Source organism: Phascolarctos cinereus, unplaced genomic scaffold, assembly GCF_003287225.1.
Source record: "Phascolarctos cinereus isolate Bilbo 61053 unplaced genomic scaffold, phaCin_HiC Scaffold_1;HRSCAF=81, whole genome shotgun sequence".
In the NCBI taxonomy this organism is placed as follows: Eukaryota; Metazoa; Chordata; class Mammalia; order Diprotodontia; family Phascolarctidae; genus Phascolarctos; species Phascolarctos cinereus.
This window is the reverse complement of record NW_027555514.1, coordinates 158,371,085-158,391,295: the sequence shown is the minus strand read 5'-3', so window position 1 is coordinate 158,391,295 and position 20,211 is coordinate 158,371,085. Positions and strand designations below refer to the sequence as shown.

Sequence of the window (20,211 nt, the reverse complement as noted above, 5' to 3'; positions counted from 1 at the left end):
GAATGCCCCTGTACCCCCACCATCTCCACACTTCATCCCCAGCATCTCTTCTGCAACTTAAAGTCTTAAGATAGTTTTCTAAGACTGTGGGAGTTTAAGAGACCTGTCTAGGAGAATGTGTTAGAAATGGGATTTTTATCTGTCTTTGCTATTCTAAGGCTAAATCTTTATCTACTACACCAAGTTGCCTCTACATTTAGAATAAAATGAAAGCTCATTTTTTCTTTTCTTTTCTGTTTCTGAAGGCAGAGATCATGTGTTGTATGTTCCTTTGTATCTCTCACACCTGACACTATGCGAACAGACCCTTCATTTTATTGCTGTCCCATTAAAAACTTTGATGCCTTATTCATCTGTGTGTAAAGATTTCTAAGATTCCTTGCTGTGTTTCAGTTCAATATGTAAAGGGAATTATAGATGAGAAAAAAGCAAATTATTTTGCAGGGTAGTCTTTTTTTGGTGATAGGTTCTCTTATGACACTTCCTCCTGCCTGGAACTCCTACCCTTTTCTGAATCCTGTAGGGCTAGAAACTTCTATCTCCCACTCAATCTTGCAGATTGGTAACTCCTGGCCTGTGATAACAGAAGTAGGAAATCAGTTAAATTCACCTAAGTAAGACTCCTCTCTCCTCTCCGCCCTGCCATTTAAAAAACACCTGATCTTGTTCAGATTTGGGTTGACTTGAATTGCTTTCATATATGGAGTGCTGACTTCCACCCATAGAACTGGTAAGAGCTGAATGGAGTTGAGTAATGTGCCAAGTTTTGGGAGCAACTTTTTACAGACCACTGTGGGCTCTTCTTGCTTTCTCTGAAGTCCACCATGGCTGAGATTCTCTGGCAAAAACTGTTGGCTTTGTCCCTTTACTGTCCTTTGGTTGTATTTCGGAGGTCCTGGGTGCTCTGCTTTAATTTTATAGGAGTCAGTTGATGTCTCACGTGAAGTGGTGAATGCTGCCCTGATGGCCCCTGCTGGTTGTCCTCTCTGCCCTTTCATGGTTTCTTCCCTAGGATGATTCTGGCTAAGCTATTTGGACTTACCATAAACGTGTCAAATAAAAGGGCTGACTACTTTCAGTATTGTCTGGCTTTTTAAATTCTTCTGTAAAGCTCCATTTAATTCTTGGCAACAGACCCCAATAAAGAGACAAAGGAAATTAATTTTTTGCCTGGTTCATCTTGAGAGGTTGTTGTCTTTTTCATTTAGAAGTATGCAAGCTAAGACAAAGGGAGGTGTTGGACTGCATTGATGGGCAGAGACAGTTTATTGAAAGTTAGATGGGTACTAGCATGATAGGAATGTAAATTGAAAATGAGGGAAGAATCAGACAGAGGGAGAGGAATAGGGAGCTCTAGACCAGATTTTGAGGTAATAAAAAATAACAGAAAACAGGAAATCTGGTGAAGAGCTACCTTTGAAAGATGAAGGAAGAGAATTGTGAGAAAATAATTGTACACAATTCGAGGTCCGAGAGGGTGCTAAGAAGTGGAGATTGACATTTTCCAAAGCAGAGGAAAAGTAAAGGATGATAAGGACTGAGGAGTCAGGATGTAATTACTACTCAGGGAAAATTGATTTCCTAGACCCATTTTTCTCTGTTATTGGTGATCTCATCAGCTACTTTGTGCATTTCTTCTCCATTGACTTTCTGTGTAGCTTTGCCTATACCCACCATGTGTTGATCTATGCCAAACATCCAGAGGATAACATATCTATCTATCTATCTATCTATCTATCTATCTATCTATCTATCTATCTATCTATCTATCTATTTATCTATCTCCTATTTATGTATGTGTGTGCTTGTATATTTCTATTTATCCAAATTAGCAAATTTATGACCCCAGTATGAATTATTTGGTTTTTTTTTAGGCCAATGAGAAAGCTCTAATTTTTCTTAGACAGTTTTGCATTTAAAAAAGAAGGAATTTTTCAACCTGTTTTCTATTTGCATTATGATCACCTGGAGTATATAATATGGATCCAGTTTTTATCTTTTCTCTTTCCCAAGTGTGGGGTTATGGGGTAGGTGAAGTCTATCAACCTGGTATATGAGAAATTTATTCAAAGTATAATAAGTGAATGGCTTTTAAAAAACTTGTCAAAGTTACTGTTATCTAAAATATGACTAATAATTCAATGAACATTCATTGATTCAACAAACATTAAATATGTGCAGGATATTAGGTCAGGTGTCAGGTAAGAAGAAAAGTTTAAATAGAACACAGTCCTTGCCCTGCTAGAGCTTACAGCCTAGTGAGGGATCAAGCAGAAGCACAGATTCGACTTAAATTGCACAATTGATATAATTGAGTATTATTAGAGGCAGCTTAGTGGTACAGTGGATAGAGTGCTAGACTTGCCAGAGACACCTGAGATTGAATCTTGTCTCTGACATTTACTAGTTGTGTGATCCTGGGCAAGCCATTTGATTTAAGCCTCAGTTTTCTCATCTGTAAAATGGGAATAATGATGATGATGGCACTTCACAGAGTTATTGTGAGGATCCAATGAATTGACAAATACAAAGCACTTTGCAAACCCCAAAGGGCTGTTTTGCTATTGTTAGCTATTAGTATTATCTTTACAAACATTACATTCTAACTCCAGTGAAGAGGCAAAGTTCAACTACTATGTGAAGTCTAAAATAGAAAATAGTTGGCTATAGGTGGAGGGAAGGTGATCAGGGAAGGCTTAATGTGGCGTGGCACATACAATGATAGTACATCTCTGATGGGGTTTTTGTGAAGTTTTAAATAAAGTTTAAAGTAGTTTTGAAATGATATTGTAAAGAATAGAGTTGGAGTCTAAATTTTCAGAGGTGCGGAGACACTTTAAATTTAGTAAGTTCTTTTTTCCTAACTTTTCTTAACTTCCATCTTTCCCCTAAGCAAAGAGCTGTCCTTGGTGGGATCACACTTGTAAAATTCTAACTTAGAATGAATAATGCACTGGAGATAACCATTCATTCCCAGTAATATCGCTGGATTTTCCATAACTGTCAACATAACTGTAGTAAAGCCCTGTTAGAAACTACATCACCACTGGAGTGACAATATAGTATAATGGGGAAAAATGCTTTGGAGTCAGAAGACCTGTAAGATAGTCTTGGCTGTGCCACTAATTGATCATATAATTCCCTTGGGTCTCAGTTTTCCCGTCTACCAAAATGAGATGGTTTGACAGGCTGATTTCTAAGATTCTCTCTGGCTCAAAAACTCTATAACTGGCCTATAAAAGGAAACAAAAGAGAGGATGCAGAAGCATTAGGCAAAATAGACCGTCATGAAAGGAAATCTTTTCTCAAGGAAAGGCTAGCAGGAGCTCAAGAGAGTGCCTTCTGAGTAAGGCAAAAGGTTAGGGTATATACACAAGATATTTGTTGTATCTAAGATTGTGTCCTCTCTACATGATGAATCACATAAGAGTCTTGGGTATCAGAAGTAGAAGAAGGGGCAGCTAGTTTGCACAGTGGTTAGAGCACTGGCCCTGGATTCAGGAGGACCTGAGTTCAAATGTGGCCTTAGAAATAACACTTACTAGCTGTGTGCCTTTGGGCAAGTCACTGAACCCTATTGCCTAACCAAATAAAAAAACAACAACTAAAAACAAAGTAGAAGAGACTACAGATAAGGTAGGCCAGGAATTCTTAATCTTTATTGTGTCATGGATCCCTTTGGCGAGTTTGGTGAACACCAGTTGAGGCAGGTTGGAGGTGCAGTGGAATGGGTTCTGGGTCTTGAAGATTCAGGAAGAGCTGGATTAAAATCCAGCCTCAGACACTTAATAGCTGTGTGGTTTGGGACAAGTCACTTAACTTCTCTGTCTCTGCTTCCTATCTGTAAAATGGGGATAATAATAATAGCACCTACCTCGAAGGGTTCTTATTATGATCAAATGAGCTAATATTTGTTCAAGTGTTTAGCAGGTGCCTGATACATAGTAGGCACTATAGAAATGCTAATTGCCTCCACCTCCCCTTTCTTTATGTCCCTACCTTCTTTTTTAAATGAGTAAGATAAAACACACAGGATTACAAAGGAAAGCAATTATATTAAAATACTGTTGTCAACATATTTTTTAAAAGTTATGATTATGTTCCCAGGTTAGGAAATCTTGCTGTAGGCTAATCCATTCATTTTATAAATGAGTGTCTTGAGATCCAGCACCATACAGTCATATGTCCAAGGTTAGTTGACACAGGCAGGACTTAAATCTATCTCTTGACTCCAAGCGTAGCATTCTTTGCTCTTTGCTCTGTTTTTCATTAAAATGTAGATACTGCATTTCTTCTCAGTGTTTCTCTCATCTCCTGGTACCGCCATTAGATGGGGGCTCTATTGATTTTGTATCTCTCACCTGCCAGGTCTGCGTCTGTTTTTTATTGCCAGTAATAAGGTAACGTCTGTAGCTTTTAGTGAGTTGAAAGGTGTTCACTCTGCAATTAGTCACTCTCTTCCTTAGATTGAATGTGGCAGGCAGCTGGTAGTAGACTTAGCCTTAGTAGTTGCTGTATAGGTTCTGACAAGCAAAGCAACTTCTCACAGCAGCAGGTGGTATGATCTGTCCAATAAAAGGGAAAAAAAAGAATCCTCATAAGCCGAAGAAGAATGAGCTTGATGGCTTGCGTATGACATCAGCAAGGAAGCTGAATAATTTGAATGTAGTGTTGTGTGGTCCTTCTGTCTAGGATGGATGGTTGCTTTCTCTTTTGTTAAATAAGAGATGAAGTTTTTTCTCTCTTCTCTCTCAAAGCATGTCATACCATAAGGGACAGAACACATACTATCCCAATTAAAAGTAGTATTCCATGGTCACCAGCGCCAGCAGTCGAACATGAAGATCTGAAGCCTGCTGTGTCTTCAAGATGGTGCTGAATTCCCTTTGGAAACCATTTCTCTCTTTTCCTTCATTAATTTGGAACCTGTACTTTGACAGTAATCTGACAGTTTTTCAACTAGTTATGTTTTTAATTAGCACAGGATGAATCTTTATTTGAATAAACCAAGGTAAAGCAGTGTTTGGATTCTTATTTTTTTTTTTTCAGGAATGCTAATCATATCTGTGCTTTGCACTGATGCTGGGATGTTTTTGGTGATTAATAGTTTAAACAATCGCAGATCTGTCCTATCTTGCTTATGCACTGAATAATTCTGGGCAATTATAGATGTTTATCTGATAAGATAGTAAAACACTATCGGTCAGGCTTATATTAGCTTTAGGGATAACTAGAAGTCTCTCCCTAGTGGTGAGGCAGCTAATGGCTTCTGGCCTATATATCCCAGATACAAAACATTGTACCGTCACTGAAAAGTAAAGGCATAAAGTAATGCCAGGACTTTCATGCTGTAATTACAAAGTACCATTTTGTACTTTTAGAAATGACTACATATTCATTTGTTAGGGTCTGTCTAGTATCATTTTTCTCATCACCAAATGATTTCATGCATCTTGTAATTACAACCTAAGAATACAACCTATGAAATGTTTGCTTAAATACATTTTCCTCAACTACTTTTTTTTTGTTCTATACCTATGATGATGTTAGTATAGAGAATTCTTTTTTTTTTTTTAAGGTAAATGGGATTAAGTGAATTGCCCAGGGTCATACAGCTAGTTAAGTGTCAGATGTCTGGTCTGAGATCAGATTTGAACTCAGGTCCTCCTGACTTCGGGGTCAGTGCCCTATCCACTTCACCACCTAGCTGCCCCAGTATAGAGAATTCTTGGGGGAGGAAACTCCTCCTACCAACAGAAATTAGCAACTATTTTGCCACATAGAATTGTAGAGCGTTGTCTATGTCTCTGTGAATTTAAGTGACTTATTCAGGTGTCCTGGCTTGATTGGCGGCAGGACCTGAATCCAGATCTTTCTGACTTTTCTATCTACTACACTATTACTGTCACTATGAGGACATTTTAATCTTATTTGAAGTAATAGAATAAGGACAGCAACACTAAAAGTCAGTGACTATTATATATCTTAGAATTCTCTTTCTCAGAGTTTCAGGGGACATTAGAAGCCATCTAGTCCAACCCACACCTGAACAAGAATCTCTTCTACAATTTATTTATCTTAACTTAATCAGCTTAGCAGGTTTTCGAGCAGACATTACATTTGGATCAGACAAGAGTCATTGTCAGAGAGCTTTATTCTGAGTGATAGCATCTGAGCAATTTCGGTGTTAAGACAGCTAGTATTGCAATATAAACAGCAGCATGCCCACAAATTGTTGATTCTGTCAGTGAAATTAAAATTTCCAGACAATGATGGTGTTGGTAAGAATTGTACATTCAATAATCACATTTTCTGTTAGGTGTCTTAGTCTTAACAACAGCAGCATTGGGGTTGTATCCTTTTGTGACATTCTTGGGCCCTATAACATTATAAAGGATACCACATGCTTTTGTTCATGGATAGTCTGTTTTGTGTGATTCAAAATAGGATATTCACTGCATAATGCTTTATTTGCGTCAAGCTCTTGAATGTACTCCTATGGGACTATGCTAAGCATAGATCTGCTCAGGTTATAGAGTGGAAGCCATATTCAATTTCTTACCAGTAATACATGAGAATGGAATGGACTGGTTTTTTTTTACACTTATCAGTTTTTCACATGATTGTTTCCTTGTCAACAAAGTAGACAAAGCACAATTACTGGTAAACATGTGTGGAACCAAAAAGCCTTCAACAAAATTGAAATTTATTGTCAAAAAAACTACTCTGAAAATCACTGTGGTCATTCTATAACTGCAGGAACTGAAAATGCAAACAACAACGAAAAGCACAACGGAATTCAAAGGAAGTAAAATCATGACATTTTGTATCATACTGTATCACAGGGAATAAAATAGTATAAAGCAGTGCTTGTAGAGAGAGGAAGACAGTATTTTTTTTTTTAGGCAGTTGGGGTTAAGTGACTTGCCCAGGGTCTCACAGCTAGTAAGTGTCAAGTGTTTGGTCTGAGGCCAAATTTGAACTCAGATCCTCCTGAATTCAGGGCCGGTGCTCTATTCGCTGTGCCACCTGTTGGCCCGACAGTATTTATTGTGCAGAGGTCATCATGGGGTGCAGGTTATTCAATAAGCTGTGTGCCATTAAACTATGTTATTTCATGAATTCTCTTGGCATGTGGTTCTGGAGCTGACTTTCAAGGACCCTAGTCCTTGGTAGACAAGACAAGAGAGGAAAAAATATTTATAATACAAAGAACTTAGGCCTCTTTAATAATACTAGAACTTGACTTAGACTACTATTAAACCATTTTGAGCAAATATTTTAAAAAATCAAGTAAATGGAAGTTTTTTACTTTGAGGTTTATGGACCAATCCCTTAAGTACCAACTTTCATAATGGTAAGCTCCCTCTTGTGCTCCCCCATTTATGTTACAAATACTGCACTGTGGTAGTGGAAGTGAAAGAAACATATAACACATACTCCATTGAGCCTTAGTCCCTGACACAGTGAATGGGGTTTAGTGTCAATAATCTCAATGGTTCTTATCCTCATCCAGGGCTAATCCTGGAAATATCGGAGTTTAACTAATACCACTTAGCATCCCTGCAAAAATTTAAGGTAACAGATTATTACATATAGAACTGATTTAATTTAAAAGAGGTTCTAAATAAAGGAGTGTCTCTTCCTTTCTCCAGAAGGCAGCAAACAATCCTCCTTTCCCTCTGAAACTATACAGATAACATGACTGGTGATGCTAGCAAAGGGGCAGGTTGGGAGCGCTCCTCCATGCACGTGGTTCCATGCTGTTGATTTTCTCCCACGTGGGAGTTATGCAAATGGTCCGGTTTCTGGAGCTCTCTCCAGGTCTTTGTACTCACTATTTCTTCTGTGTTTGTGTCTGTCACTTGCCCTTTGTCTTTTTTCTCCAAAAGAACTTTCTGGAGCTTTTGATGTATTCTCCCTTAGGAGAAACTTTCCTCTTTGACAGTCTGGTTTGTCTGTGCCTTCTGTGTTTTTTTCTTTCTGTGCCTATTTCCAGGTGAGTCCCTGGCTCCTGTTTTAAAGGGCTAATCCAGAGGACCAGCTTATGTGTATGAACTCTATAAATTCATTGACCCTCCCTCCTGCTGCTCAGACAAAATTGTTGTTGTCCTTTGTACTCGAAGAGGACCAAAATGACATCAGGATTGTTGGGGTCAAAGTACAGTGTGTCCAGCTGTGACTGATGAGGCTATTATGAGTTCACAAGGCTATACCACAAGTTGGGCACAAATAGTTTGAACATTTGGAATGAGATATCTCTAAATCTGTGTATCTCACACAACAAAATCGGTTAGGCAACGAAGACCCAGGACAAAGAATTAACACCTTGTCTGTGGAATTCACTTTCAGGAAATAGTCTGACTATTTGAGACAAGCTCATTGTATGTGAAAAAGTGCATTTCTCTCTGAGCATCTAGCTTTGCTCTCTCTTGTGTATCTGCTGGATACCACAACAATGAAAACATCTCAGGGTGGGTTTTGGTTGCTATTTATTGATGCATTTTAACACTGCCCAGTAGTTCAGGACAGGAAATAAAGAATAATATGAATTACACAGTAATGGATTCATCTGAAATTACTTGCCTTTTTTTAAGGGGCAAGGTGCAAATTAGAATTACTTCAGTTGAAATATGTTTAAAGAATTAGGAAAAATGTTTAATATTTGTAAAGTGTTTGGCACATAGTAGGCACTTAATTCTTGTTCCCTTCCCCTTGTCCTCCAACACATACACAGGCACACATACACGCGTGCTATGGAATCTTTATTGAATGTTAGCAGTCACAAATTTATATTTATAGCTCCTGCAAAAGTATTCTTCCACTTGTGAGGGCATTTGTTTAATACTAGAATGACTGACTCAGGGTAGACTGTCAGTTAGCACATAGAGTGACATGATTACATTCCAGTGATTATATCTGGCATCCCATCTAGCTTTCTACTTGGGGCATCTTGCCATATTCTTGCCATCCGCTCTGCAAGATATGCTGATTGATGATTGAGTGAGCATAAACTCCCTGGAACTAATTGGTTATAGACCATGCTTTATGTTCCAGTTATCTATCCACCCTGACCATCTTCTTTCCATCTGCATTGTTGTGCTATATGTATTCCCTTCTAAATTCCTTTTCAACCTCTTGCTTCCAAAACCATAAGCAAACCAATGTTGCCATTTCTTCTGGAAGGCATGTGTCCATCAGCTTCCTCTTTGGCTCCTCTCAATACTCCTGTGACTTCTTAGATTAAAACATCTTTGCTTGGCCACCATCACCACATATGTGCTGGAATAGTAGATGGTTCTGGCTTTACTACTGCTTCTACATCGGGAATTAGGTGGAGAGGGAAGGAACCATGGTGATGAGACTTGGGTGGGGTGGGGTACCCCAAGGATTGGTTATGATGCGTTACAGTGTAGGCCACTAGAGATTGAGTAATACACTAAAATAATGTCCCTTTTCTATGAGATATTGGCACCCTGGGGGAAAGACATTTGCATTGTCTGTTTATTGTTCCACCTAGGCCTTGTCTTTTCTCATCTATGGTTTGGAGATAGAATAATACTTTCTAATTGCCAAACTCTACAGTCATAAGTGGGTAGAATAGTAGCATATATAAAACCTTGGAGTCAAGAAGACTTCTGTTCAAATGCTGCTTCTGATACTTATTTTTTATTTTATTTTTAAATTATTTACTTTTAGTTTTCAACATTCACTTACACAAGATTTTGAGTTCCAAATTTTCTCCCCATCTCATCCCTCCCCCCACCCTAAGATGGCATGTATTCTGAATACCCTTTCCCCTAATCTGCCCTCCCTTCTATCCCACCCCCCTTCTCATATCCCTTTTCCCTTCAATTTTCCTGTAGGGTAGGATAGATTTCTATACTCCATTGCCTGCATATCTTTGATACTTATTTTTTTAAAGAAATGTTTCAACTTGATTTTTTTTGAGATCCAAGGGTGAATGATACCATAACCTAACAGAGTTCTTTCCACACAAACATCTCAATATTTATTGAATGAATGAATAATAATACTGTACCAAGGCTAAATATTTTGCTGTAAAAAGGCTGTTTTTCACAGTGTATATGCTGATTTCCTCTAGATACAAATCAGAACAACTGGAGAGCTTGGTTTTAGGGCTAGTATGTAGGTGGGGAAATTAGGCAGGTTGGATTGTCTCAGTTATATAGCAGAGCATGAATAATTGCATAATTATGTTCATGGTTTTCCCAGTGGAGTTCTTGGTTAACAATACTGTATTTTAAATGGCAGCCTATTGTCTTTGTGCCTGATTACCCTCATAACTAATTGATTGTAAATGGTTCTTTTCAGCCTTCTCCTGTGCTTCTGGTGAATACCTAGAAATGAAGAACCAGGTTTGCAGTAAGTGTGAGGAAGGCACCTACTCCTTGGGCAGTGGCATCAAGTTTGATGAATGGGATGAGTTACCTGCAGGATTTTCCAATGTTGCAACATTCATGGACACGGCAGTGGGTCCTGCTGAGAACAAACCAGATAGCTGTGACAAGTAAGAAACTTAAAGGGGCTGGTTAATGTTGAGTAACAGAGAAGAGTACGCTTAATAATCTTTGGAAAATTATAGATTTTCATGGTGTTGATTGGTGGTGGGTATTTAGGATATGCAGAAGAATTTTGTTGAAATGAGGTTCTAGAAGTGCATACAGTGCATGGAAAAAAGTGACTGCAATTGGACAGGATTGATGGACTTGGGAGCTTCAAATGGGGCAGTTCTTCTCAGATGCTCCAGTGTGGCCACAGACCTATTGGTATCATAAGTATTCATAGAGTCATAAATGGAGAGCTGGAAAGGATTGGGGAGATTATATATTTCAGTATCCTCATTTACAGATGAAAAAACTAAAACCCAGGCAGTTTCGTAGGTTCACAGAGGTAGAGTTAGAAAGGACCTTTCAAGAGGCCACTTAGTCCAATTGCCTTATTTTTCAGGTGAGGGAAGAGAAGCCCAGGGAAGTGAAAAGAAAGACAGAGCCAGAATTCCATCAGAAATCATGATTCCTGGTTTGGCATTCTAAATTCAGTAATCTTTATGGGACCATGATGATAGCTCTTTTCATATTCAGGAAGTAAATTTGTGTGTGTATATGTATATATGTATCTTATATATGTGTATGTATATATGAAATTGCCAAACCATCTCCCTCCCTCCCTCCCTCCCTCCCCCCCCCTCTCTTTCTCTCTCTCTCTCTCTCTCTCTCTCTCTCACACACACACACACACACACACACACACACACACACACACACACACACACTCTTACACATGTGACAGTTTGGCTATTTTTTTTTGAGAGAATAACCACAGGATATAATTACAAATCAAACTTAAGGATTGTGTCAAGCCTTTAAAACGTACATTCTTAAAGGAAAAATGATATTTTAAAGGTAATATAAATTACTCAAGAAAAGTCATTGCTTTTCTGAAAAGCTATTTTAAAATGTTGATTTTAGAGATTTATTTTCTTCTCGTCCTCTGAAAGAAAGAGTAGCTAAGCTTTAGATATTTCCTCACTTCAGATGAGGAAGAGTAAGATAAAAACCTCATTATATGACTTTTTAATCAGTCTTCCAAGTTTCTAAAGCAAGCCATTGACTTGACCTTAGGCTGTGATGGGAAAATGTTTACTGGTTTTAAAGAAAGCCCCTTTCTTGTCCTCTGGCCATATGAAGCTTTGGTATGTTACATTTAAAAAAAAAATGCATTTGTTTTTTCCACTTAAACCTGATGTCTCTAGATCCTGAGATCTAGAATCACTCTGGATGGATGTTACTTTAGGAAGAGGATATAGTTGGGGGTCCTTAGGTCAGTTTCTGATATCATTGGTGAGTCAGGTGCCTAGAGGGCAGGTAGATACATCTCTTTCCCATTCAGTTTTCTAGGGATACCCCTGAGAGACAGTGAAATTTTTGTAATACTCTTGGCTTAAGACGCTATCCTGGGGTCTTCCCTCTCTCCCATAACAATCACATATATTGTTAGCATCTCTGTTACAATCGTCAATACCACACAGTGATTAGTGTCCCAGCATCATTTAACCAATTAAAATCAATTTACTTTTACAAAAGGATATTTGTTGAGAAGATATAAAGAAGCACAAAACATTTCCATGAATTGGGAGCATACTCTTATAACACCTAGGTTCCCGATCCCTTCTTCCTCATAAGATTGAAGCCTAGTTCATTTTGTCTTCATGAAGCCTAATCCATTTAGTGAAAGCCTCCACTAAAGGCAGGAAAAAAAATAGACATAATAGTCACAGAAGCAACAGCTGGGCCATATATTCAAGGCATAATGTAGGCTTGGGAGGGGGAGAGCTTGTTTCTGGTGCTAGCTTCCCCCACCCCCTCTCTCCCATTCTCTCTCCTGTCTCCCGCTCTGTTTCCCACCTTCTCTCCCTGCACCCAGAAGCTTCATAGCACTTCTTGCCTCTTCACTTGAATGCAACCAGGCAGAAAACAGAGACAATACGGTTTTGCTATTTAGTGCCTATTGATTGCACACCTAATTCTGGCTTTGGCAGTCAATAAAAAGCCTGTTTTTTTTTTGTTTTCTTTGTTTTTGCTACATTACTAATAGACCAGAAACCTATCATCCCTGCTCATACTCTGAATGATAATTTACGAGCTGTGTGACCCTGGGCAAGTCACTTAACCCTATTTCCTCATTTTCAAAATGAGCTGGAGAGGGAAATGTTAGACCACTCTAGTATCTCTGTCAAGGAAACCCCAAATGAGGTCATGGAGAGTTAGACATGACTGAAAAATGATTTAACAAGGTTATTTACTACTCCTGGGTAAGTTTTAAAATTTTAATCTTGTGTCTCATTGTGGAGGAAACTTGAGTTTGGACTCTTTTTAAAAAATTCTTTTGATTTTCAGTTACATATTCTTTCACCTCCTCTACCCTTTTCCCACTCATTAATAATGCAAGAAATTTGATAGCCATTATAAATACGAAGTCATTTAAACATTTCTGCATTAGCTATATTTTGGGAGAAAACAAGAAAAATAAAAATAAAAAGAAAGGAAAAATCTGCTTTGGTTTGCTCTCTGAACCCATCAGTTCTGTATTTGGAGTTGTGAGGAGATTGTTGTATTGCTGAGAGCTACTAAGTCTTTCACAGTTGATTAGCTTTACATTATTGCTGTTACTGTATGGATTATTCTTCTGGTTCTGCTCACTCTGAGTTTGGACTCTTGATGGCTATTCCAGGAGAATGTAAGAGCTTTCAGGTCTGAGCAAGCTGGAAGGGTTGTAAAGTATGTATCTGCAGATCTGTCTCTGGAGGACTAGGTTAGCTAAATTCAGAAAATGGAAAGGAAACAACCATTTATTAAGTGCCTACTATGTGTCAGATACTGTTCTAAGATCTTTACAGATATTATTTTTCTTGATACAATAATCTTGCAATGTAAGTGCTATTATTATTTACATTTTACAGTTGAGGAAATTGAGGCAGACAGAATTGAAGTAACTTGTAGAGGGTCTCACAGCTAGTAAATATTTGAGGCCATAATGGAACTCAGGTCTCAAAGACCAGTTTCTGTGCCCTGTTCCACCTAGCTCCCTTGTTTTCCAGGTGATGGATTTTTTCAAACATTATTACTCATAAAGACCACTTACTGAAATGTATTGAGGTTCAATCTGTATCATTGGAGAGAATTTCCCCATAGTGAAATTGCAGATCTCTGATGTAGTGACAGAAAATTACAAATAAACAAGAAAAGCAACATTGGCCACTAAAAAATGAAGCATATTGAAAATGGATTACTTATAAAGGAGGAATATATTATTATATATTAATTATGCATAATATATGTATATATATTAATATTAAAAGGTATATTAGAAAAATTTTCAGGATACTCTGATCAGAGAATTAATGGGAGGGGGATCAAGGATGGAGTTGTTAAATGTATCTTTTTTCTGGGTGGTACTCATTAGAATAATATATCCTATATCCTGCTTGTAGAAGCTGTATAAGCAGGTTACAGTTTTGGTGTCTAAACATCTCAGTTAATTTTGTGTGTTCGAGTATTTGCAAAAAACATGAATGTAAAAGATGTAAGAAGGATCAAAATGAAGTTGAATGTTGTTTTCTAGATGCTGTTAGAAATTACTTCCTCCTGTGACTTTATACAAGTTAATTCACCTTTTTGGGTTTCTGTTTGAACATGCATCATATAGATTTAAAGCATGATGTAGGGGAACGAAAGTTATTCTCAGAGTCTAGATATCTGGGAGAAAATGCAAACTCTGACATGTACTTCCTGTGTAACATGGGCAAATCACTCAAACTCTTTAGCATTATTAATTGCCCCGGCGGCCAATCTGCATTGGTAGAAAGAATGTCCTTTCCATATCCCAGTGAAATCAGTTTGGTCCAAAAAGTCCAAAATTAAAGGGTGGGGTGTAGGGAAAATTCTGTAATGATAAACTCCAAAGTCTTCTCCTCTAGTTGAGAATTTATTATCATGAGTATATTGCTAAACAAACTTCTCAGTTGGCAGGAATTAGAGTAATGCATCTTTTCACCTGAAATTTGGCTTTTGCATGGCATTCACATTTAAAAATTCCACATTAGGAAGGACTTGGCTTGGAATTCTGAGACATTAAAATGACTTAACCAAACTACAGAATGTTCTTATTTTGAATATTATTAAGAATATGGCGCTAGACAGCTAGTTGGAGGACTCTGGAGTAAAACAAATAACATTTAAGATGCTTTCGGCCTTACAATTCCAGCTCCCCTTTTTAAGAAAAATACCCCAGGGAACAAAAGATAAGCTACAGCCAGAGGCATTCTAGAGAGCACCTAACTGGCTCAGGTGAGCTAATTGTTAAATTTTCAGTGGGATCATTTACATCTTCGGAACTGGCAAATGCTACTACTCTGGATTTGATTTATTGTTTTGTTTATCATCTAGACTTAAAGAGGTGGAAAAAAATTAATTCAAATTAAACTTAAAAGTGTGTGTATATGTATATGTGTATATGTGTAGAGCCTGTTGTTAAACATTTATCAGCACACAACTGGCTACAGCCTTTCCAGTCTAATGACCTTGAAGTTACATACATCATTAAGGAAGATGGGACTTTGTGTGTTAATGAGGAGTTAACAGAAGAATGCTTCTGTCTTATCTTCCATTCTACCTAAAAAGAATGAACAATTAAGTATTTTTAGTGATCTCACTTGAGGTGATAAATTGCTACCTCAAACTCATCAATCCTAGGGCTTCTCCCCAGGATACAAGAAGTTAGGTGGCAGAGGGAATTTACATTTTCCTGTATGATATATGGGCTTTGAAGAGTGCTAATGAAATGGTGGCTCCTCTGTGCATTGCCCAGTACTTTGGCTCATGTGGCAAGTCTTTCTTACCCAAGTCACATATTTGAACGGAGAGAAGGTAGTCCTGTGCACTAACATGACATTCTTTTTGGCTTTGATTCCACAGCTCTTCCTGGATCCCTCGTGGAAATTACATTGAGTCCAATCGAGATGACTGCACCGTTTCTTTGATCTACGCAGTGCACCTAAAGAAGTCTGGTTATGTCTTCTTTGAATATCAATATATTGACAACAACATCTTCTTTGAATTCTTTGTAAGGGGTTTAAAACTCTGGAATTTCTTCTGTTCCTCCCCACCAACCTCTGTCCTCCCCACTCCACTAGATACTTAGATTTAAATGAGAAGGCATAGATAAATTTTGATATCTTAAATCTTGCCTTTCCCTTCTACCTTTCATTCCTTTACCTGTATAATAAGGATCCTCATGTTCTCTTATAGCTGCTTGGATTTTATTTGTTTTTAAATTGCCTATCTTTTAATTTTTTTTTTGATTGATCGGTGCTTTGCCCTCTTTCAACCTTTGGATTGCTGAGGAAAGTAAAATTATATGATCTGAAATTGTCTAATCACATTATTTTTACCTTGTGAAATGATAATTGACAATTTCACTTGCTTTTTTGTAGCTGCAAACACTTGGCCTTTTTCTTTGAACTTAGTACTTTATTGAAATTTCCTGGAAAGTTTGCTTTTATTTGGAGTTCAGTGACTGGCACTACTTTGTTAAAATCCTATTGTGTGTATTTATAGAATTCCAGCTTGGATTTAAAGGGCTCTTCTTCTTTCATTATAATTTAAAATATGCCTCTCTGAGATTTAATTAGTCATTTAAGTGTACTCATGTAATATTTCAGAAATGCAAATAAGTATAGGATTTCTATGTCTGGGGGATTTATTTATCTCAAGGGTGACAATTTACACATATCTTGGAAAGGACTGGCAAATGAGATCATAACAAAGAATAGCTATTTTAACTGATTTAGTTACTGTAGATTAAAACATTTACTTAATTGTTATAAACTGGAAAATATCTGTTGTGGCTCAGGTGGCTGCAAAAACACTGAACCCTTGTGCTGAGTAAATGGATTTTCTTCCTTTTCCTTGTCTGTCCTTTCTGCTGCTTCTTCCTTTAATTACAAAAATAGTTTTGAAAATAAGGAATTGGATTCAATGATGTTTAAATCCCATTCCAGCTCTAAAATTCAATGAAATATTTAAACTGCTAAACAATACCCAAGTTGCACATTTACTTCTGTAGCAACTGCCTCATTTGTGAAATGTTTCCCAGAGTAGATGGAAACCTACTGGTTTATGCCTTGTGATCCCATCCGGATAGCACGAAGAATCAGCCATGACTTGAGAAATGACTGAACAAATGGGAGACTTTATGGATACATAGGTAAAATGAAGTTGAGAAGAAAGGCAGTCATCCAAGTGGTTTGGGCTTCAGATTTCTCTCTCTTTCTCCAGCCACATCTCACCTCTCCTCTTCCTCGCTTTCTCTCTCTTCCTCTCTCTCTTCCTCTGTCTCTTCCTCTCTCTCTTCCTACCTCTCTCCCTCCTCCCTCCCCCCCCTCTCCCTCCCTTCCTCCCTCCCTCTCTCCCTCCCTCCCTCCCTTCCTCCCTTCCTTCCTCCCTTCCTTCCTTCCTGTCCTTCCTGTCCTTTCCCTCCCCCCCCCCCCCCCCCCCCCCCCCCCCCCCCCGCAGTTGACAGGCTAAGTAGGATAAACTTTCCAGATAATCTCTGGAAATCTCTTTGCTTTGTATTGCCTTTGCTGGAAACTTTTGGGGGCCTACTCTGAATAAGCTCCTTTAAACCTCTTTATCCAGGCTCTTTAATTTCTCTACGTCAGTCAGTCCAGTCAGTCCAAGGGTTTATTAAGTGCTTGCTTACTCTCTGCCGGGCACTGTACTAAGGCCTTTGAATACAAATACAAGTAAAAAGAAAGACCATCTTAGCCCTTGAGGAGTTTACATTCTAATGGAGGAACACAATATAAAAAGAAGCTAAAATGTTGGTGGTAAGGGTGGTGGTGGGTGGAGGGTACCCAGCACAGAGGCATCGGAGGAAGTCTGGAGGCAGCTTGGAGAGAAATGAGCCCTGGCTGGCCTGGGCTCCCTCCTTAAATAGAGGTTCTTGGAGGAGCCATCCCAGCAAAGGGAGAGCAGAAGAGGCTGAGGGTGTTTCCAATGTGTGAATTATTCCAGGGCTGGAGTGAGCTTCAAGATGAAGACCTAGGATACAGTAGAGAAAGTCCAGAGTACAAGCCTGAGAGGAATGAGACATGGCCAGTTTTGGGGCCCTTATTAAATGGAGATTCTAATCCCACCTCCCCCATGGGAGACTTTTATATGCTTTGAGATCAATTGGTGAAAGGTTCTAGGGAGGCATAAAGTTCCATTCTTTTTCATTATAGCAGTAATGCTTTTGTCCTCTCTGGCATTTGTCAGAAGAGATGGTGATGTCTAGTAGCTCTCTTTCCTTCTTTTATCTGTCCAAGGCTGCTCCTGCTTGTTACCTTAAGTAGAAATTCTCTGACTCATCCTTGATCCTTGATGAATAATAGGGAAGAAATGACAGTGACTCTCATCAGCAGAATGTTAACTAATTACAGTGTCGAGAACACATGAAATTTACTCAACCATGTTCAGCCATGAAAATCATAGGATCTTAGGGCTAAAGGTAATTTTAGAGGAAACTAGAGTCAAGTCTTTCCATTTACAGAAGAGAAAACTGAGGGCTAGAGAAGTTAAGTGAATAGCCCAAGATCACTGAGCTAGTTTTCACCAGTTAGGACTAAAACCCAGGTTTTCTGTTTCTTGTCTTTGTATTATACCCAGTAGGTCTTGATTAGTGCAAATAAGGAATCCCCTGAAGTAGCTGAATGATTAGAATGCATGCTACATATCTCTACTGGGCTAAAACCAATTATCATATTTTACACAATTACAACTTTAATGTTAATTCAAATACAGATGATGACTTCAGGGGATTCCTTATTGGCACTAATTAGGACCTAGATGTATTAGGTTTGCTCTTTGGTATGAGATGCTTCCAGCTAAAAGAAGAGTTAGGAATCCAAGCCTTATTTTTTCTTTGAGTATATTCAGATATCTATTTGTTTTTAATGACAGATTTGGAGTTGGACAAACTGGGTTTGAATCCTGTCTCTGCCATTTAGTACCTGTGTGGCTTCTTTGGGCTCCAACTACAAAAGGAGAGGGTTGGACTAGGTGGTCCCTGGGGTCCCTTCCTGGTCTAAGTCTGTGATCCTCTGATCCTTATGACTTCTTGAGTACTGCATAAGATCCAGGATTCCCTTGATAGGAATACTTCCTCTACTGATACAGATCTCAATCAATTCCCGCACCTTAGTGGATGGTTTTATTGAGTTGTGGCTAAAAAAATGACTCCCATGGTAGCTAGCTTTCTAGTGAAGAGCCTTCTTCAGGAACTTAGCAAACCCGATCCTTGGATAATGGCTATAATATATTACACAGTCTGTTCTCAGTAATTTCCAGCTTGTTAGAATCTGCTAGAGCTCTGTTGGCATAGGTTTCAAGAATTCAATGTCACTTTCATGCCATGGTGAGGTATAAGAAGGTGGCCTTGATTCTATTTATAAAGGGCATGCTTTTAAATTCAATTAAAACAGACTCAGGTATCTAATACAAGTGGATCCTGATTAGTGTGAATGATGAATCACCTGACATGATTGAAATATTCAAATTTAGACTGGATGTTTCCAGTAGATCAGAACCAATGAAACCAAGAACCATATTTTACTTTTTGCAAATCAATGACCATATTTTACATAATTGTAACTTTGAATAGTGTGGAGTTGAAACATTTAGAGGAATAATTATTTGTACTAGGTCTTTGTGGGTGATTTTTTCCCATTTCATTTTTTAATTAATAAACATTTAATTTCTCTCTTTCCTACTTAAAAGGGAAAAAAAGGAAAAATATGAACTCCTTGTAATTAATGTGCAAATTTAAGTAAAATTAATCTCTATATTGTCCATGTCAAAAAACATGTCTTTTTCTGCATTTTGAATATGTTGCCTCTTTATCAGGAGGTGAGTAACATGCATTGACATCAATCCTCTGTAATCATGGTTGGTCATTTCATTGAGATTGGTCATTTCAGACATCTGAAGACTTTCAAAGTTATTTGCATTTATAATGATGTTGTTGTTATATAAAGTTTCCTACTGTAAGTAGTTCTTTAAAAAAGCCTTCCCCTCCCTCCTCCCCCCCAGCTTATGTGAAGAGCTGATTTGTTGGGACAAGGACCAAGGAGAGGTAGAGAGAGCTGGGGTGAGTAGGAAAATAGTCACTTGGGGTGAGGAGCAAGAGATAAGAGCTCTGATTTTGAGTCTCAACCCTGTTGTTCAAACTAGGGCAAAATTTCACTTTGTTTTTCCTCTCCAATTTCCATGACTCCCCATTTTTCATAATTTCTTCATGCTTTTTTTCCCCTCTGTAGATGTGGAAGCATTAGGGAGAAGGTTTCTTTTCTTTTCTTTTTCCTTTTTTTTTAACAGTGACATTAATGCAAAATAAATCATTAAATATTTTTTTAAAAAAGAACTATACTGTCCTAAATAAGAGGAATGTTGGGGGAGAATCATGTTAACTATATAGCAGTTTATGCACATGTATAATCTATATTAAATTGCTTACCATCTTAGGGAGGAGGTGGGGAGAATGAGAGAGAATTTAGAACTTAAAAGTTTAAAAAAAGTGAATGTTAAAAATTATTTTTATGTGTAATTGGGAAGAAATTAAAATATTGTTAAAAACAATTTGGGCAAGACC

At 38.0% G+C, this 20,211-nt stretch overlaps 1 protein-coding gene across 1 annotated transcript in view; it reads left to right on the top strand.

Annotated features, from left to right (window-relative positions):
- Positions 1-20,211, top strand: part of ELAPOR2 (endosome-lysosome associated apoptosis and autophagy regulator family member 2) — a 198,327-nt gene that overhangs the window by 93,467 nt on the left and 84,649 nt on the right. Inside the window, 2 exon segments of the mRNA XM_020999772.2 lie at positions 10,336-10,531; positions 15,498-15,645. Coding sequence (XP_020855431.1) covers positions 10,336-10,531; positions 15,498-15,645 — 344 coding nt within the window.